Genomic DNA, 3,651 nt, shown 5'->3' on the forward strand with positions numbered 1-3,651 from the left:
CAAAGTTTCAGAAGAACGGGCCTTTAATTAAAACATGTAGTAGATACTTGGGAGATAATAGAAGAGCCTGCTAAAAGCACAGCTTTAAATGCTAATGAGCAGAAGAGAGCAGCCTTTATCAGTTAGAGAAAATCAGAAGGTCCTGTGTGGAGAAGTGAAAGATTATGGAATTGGTTGACAGCAAAAGAACATTTAACCAGCTGAAAACAGCAAAGAACTAGGGAATTAGTGAAGAATTCAAGAAAATTGTCATTTGGGGTTTTATCTTTAAACTTAATTCCCTTTCATCTTTTTTCCTTTTCTTTTCTTTTTTTTTTCCCCCAAAGCAGTGAATTCCTGTTCCTGTATGAAGATGTTGGGGTTAAGAGTCTGAAATGTCTGATCTGCCTGCTTGATGAAAAAGGGATGAATTCCAGGCAAACAGAATTTTTCATTACTTGCAGATTGGGGGAAAAATATGTATCTGCAGAAGGGAAAGAGCTGTTGAAGCCTCTGTGAGTGTCCAGCTTGAGGAAGGAAATGGGTGTCACATCGTTATGGGTGAAATTCCCACCTCCTGAAATCCCACAGAGTTTTGCTGAGTCAGGTTTTAGCCAACCACTCTGGAAAATTCCCCAGTGACCTTTACGCCAGGGATAAGAGATCTCTTGTGTACATTTTTGGAAAAGTGCTGTCACTCAAAAGTGAGGGGCAGACAGTGAATTTCCTCCTGCCTGGCTTTCTCTCCTTTCTTCTAGTGACTTCTCTTCCAAGTGGCCACCCATGTGCCCACCTTAGCAGGCAAAGAGCCTTTCTCTTTTTCCAGGTAAAGTTTCTTTTCGACGTGGAGTCTGGTGCGCAGTGCACTGTAAGAGCTTCATCAGTCTCCAACCACCAGGTTACTGAGAAAATCAAAGTCATGTTACATGTGAACAATTCAGTAAAGCAACTTGATGCTGTTTGAAACACTCCTCACTTTCTTTGGAAACATACAGAGGTGCAGAGGTGGGAGTGCTGCGGAGGCAGTCGTCCCACTGTGACGTCACCATAAGGTGGAGGGTGATGTCATCTGGACAGTGGACTGCAACGTCACCGAGCAATGGACTGTGACCTGGCATCCCTCGCTGCTCACCCTGGGGCGCCAGCAGAGTGTCGCTCAGTCTGGCTTGTGCCTGGTCTCCTGGCAGACGTGCCTGTGAGGTCTGGAGCGTGGAGCGAGGCTTCCCCTGGTGCTGGCTGGTGCTCTGGGGGCTGCTGTCTGCAGCTCTCGGTGCCCATTCCAGAACCATCCTCTGTGTTTCCCGGCTCTGCCTGGTTCAGGCAGCCGGGCACCGCAGTGCGTGCTTGCAAGAGAGCAGGTGAGCTGTGCAGGGAAACATCCCCCTGGGATGGCCGTGGGGCAGGGAGTGGGGCTTGGGGAGATGGGAGGGTGTAATTTTCAAAGGACCTCGGTGTTTCTTTCTCCCCTCCCCTCCCCTCCCCTCCCCTCCCCTCCCCTCCCCTCCCCTCCCCTCCCCTCCCACTTCCTTCCTCTCCCTGCAACAGCAAGTGACCATGGCCTCTCTCCATTTAGCAGCGCATCACACCCTTTGGCAGCACCAGAACCAGCGAGGATGGGCGACTCCTCACCCTCAGCTCTTCCCAACCCTCCGTTGAGCACAAACGTGGCGACTGAGACAGAATGGATCTGCCCCATTTGCCATGACGCTCGAGATGATGTCGCTTATGCGATGCCCTGTGGCCACCAGTTCTGCCTGCGCTGCATCCTTTATTGGGCAATGATGAAACCAGAGTGCCTTCTCTGCAGAGGACAGATAGAGACTGTCAGGTTTCCTATCTCAGGAGAAGGTAACCTTCGAGACTATGTTGTCCTCGCAGTCCTTGAAGAGTTGCCAGATGACAGAAGCCAGGAAGGCACAGCTCCTGGCCGCCCGGCCGAAAACAGCCCCCACCCCCCAGTGGCGTCCCCTCCATCCTTTCCACAGGGGATGCTGTCCCCAGCTGAGCGGAGAGCTGCGAGGACAGATGCCGGGCTTGCCATGGGTGGCCTCCTGCCTGAGGTCTGGGCAGAACTTTTCAAAAGTGAACAGCATCTCCTTGATCCCGTGCTGCCTTGGCTGCACCAGGAGCTGGAGGCAATATATGGGGCACGGTGGTGGGTGGTGAATGCTGCAGAGCACCTCATCCTGCACTGCCTGTGCCTCTATGGTCCGGATGAGGAACTCATGGTCCAGAGGCTGCAGGTCTACCTCGAGGAACACGCAGCACCACTGGTGCGTGGTGTCATTGACATCGTTGCGCGCCGGTGCAGCAAGGAGGCCCAGAGGCTGCTGCGCTCCCACGCTGACCGGGAGGAGGATGAGAGCCATGCGGCCAGCTCCAGCTCCAGCAGCTCCGGCAGCTGCCTGGTGGGGACTCCCACCCCCAACTTGGCCTCCTCCAGAAGCCCTTCAAGTGTTGAAGTTGAGGATGTTGGCATGTCGGAGGCTGCCCTCCGAAGGGGTCCTGAACGCCCCTCGTCTGCGCCCATCCCTGCAGAGCAGGAGCAGGTCCAAGAGCCAGGCGAGGCGGCGGCAGGACCCTCTGCCCAGGGCTGCAGCTGCAGACCCTCTGCTCCTGGCCAGGACAGGGACCGCTCACCTGAGGGGCCCCGGTGCCCCCCAAAGCGCAGGGCCCCCAGCCCACAGGACTCTCCCCTACCCTGCAAGAGGCCATCCCACCAGGAGAATTCTCCCTGCCGGGACAGGGACCGCTCACCCAAGGGGCCCCGGCGCCCCCCAAAGCAGAGGGCCCCCAGCCCCCAGGACTCTCCCCCGCCCTGCAAGAGACCACGCCACCAGTAGCACTAGCAGGGCTCCAACCTCCATTAATTGAAAAAAAAAAAGAAATAAATTCTGATTTCCCTGACAGTCTCCCGGTGCTGCTTTCTCTTCCTTCTCCTGATGCCTTTCCATGACCCCCACGCTCCATCATCGACCAAGGGCCCCCGAAGCCCCAGGGCCCTGTGGGCAGCAGCTCCTCACGGCAGGAAATCCTGCTGCAGCCACAGCCATGGAAGAGCTTCTGAAGAGCAGGAAGAAGTTACTAAAGGTTGTTGAAGAAGGAAGGACGAGAGGGAGGGAGTACCAACATCTTGCACATCATCTTTTTGTGTCTGATGTTTCTCCAAAATCCCCAACACAGGGCATTAAAAACACTGAGCAGGTTAGTGTATAGGATTCACAGTGGTGGCTGTGGGGCAGGGAGTGGGGTTCGGGGACCCAGGAGGGTTTCCTTTTTGAGGGACCTGGGCATTTCTTCCTCCCCTCCTTGGACAGCGAGCGACTATAGCACCTCTCCCTCTTGGGGTGCACGACACCCTTTGGCAGCACGGCACCAGTGAGGGAGGGTGGCTCCTCATCCTCAGCTCTTCCCAACCCACTGCGGAGTACAAACATGGCGAATAAGACAGAGAGGAGCTGCCCCACCTGCCATGATGCTCGAAATGATGTCACTTGTGCGCTGTCCTGTGGCCACCACTTCTGCCTGGGCTGCATCCTGCATTGGGCAAAGACGAAACCAGAGTGCCCTCTCTGCAGAAGACCAATTGAGAGTGTCACCTTGGGGCACCAGCAGAGCGTGACTCAGCAGACTTCCCTAAGTAGATCTCACTTCAGAGATCTGCGGAGAGTT

At 55.2% G+C, this 3,651-nt stretch overlaps 1 protein-coding gene across 1 annotated transcript; it reads left to right on the forward strand.

Annotated features, from left to right (window-relative positions):
• The first annotated feature begins 1,592 nt into the window (after positions 1-1,592).
• On the forward strand, positions 1,593-2,822 carry LOC147526397 (uncharacterized). Its single transcript, XM_086629860.1, has one exon. The coding sequence runs from the start codon at positions 1,593-1,595 to the stop codon at positions 2,820-2,822; it is 1,230 nt and encodes a 409-aa protein (XP_086485986.1).
• Positions 2,823-3,651: the final 829 nt, after the last annotated feature.

The sequence above is a fragment of the Tauraco erythrolophus genome, chromosome Z, assembly GCF_009769465.1.
Source record: "Tauraco erythrolophus isolate bTauEry1 chromosome Z, bTauEry1.pri, whole genome shotgun sequence".
Taxonomy (NCBI): Eukaryota; Metazoa; Chordata; class Aves; order Musophagiformes; family Musophagidae; genus Tauraco; species Tauraco erythrolophus.

What these genes read in the sequence shown, in the direction of transcription:
- LOC147526397 (XM_086629860.1), top strand. Translation starts at nt 1,593, where the DNA reads ATGGGCGACTCCTCACCCTCAGCTCTTCCCAACCCTCCGTTGAGCACA.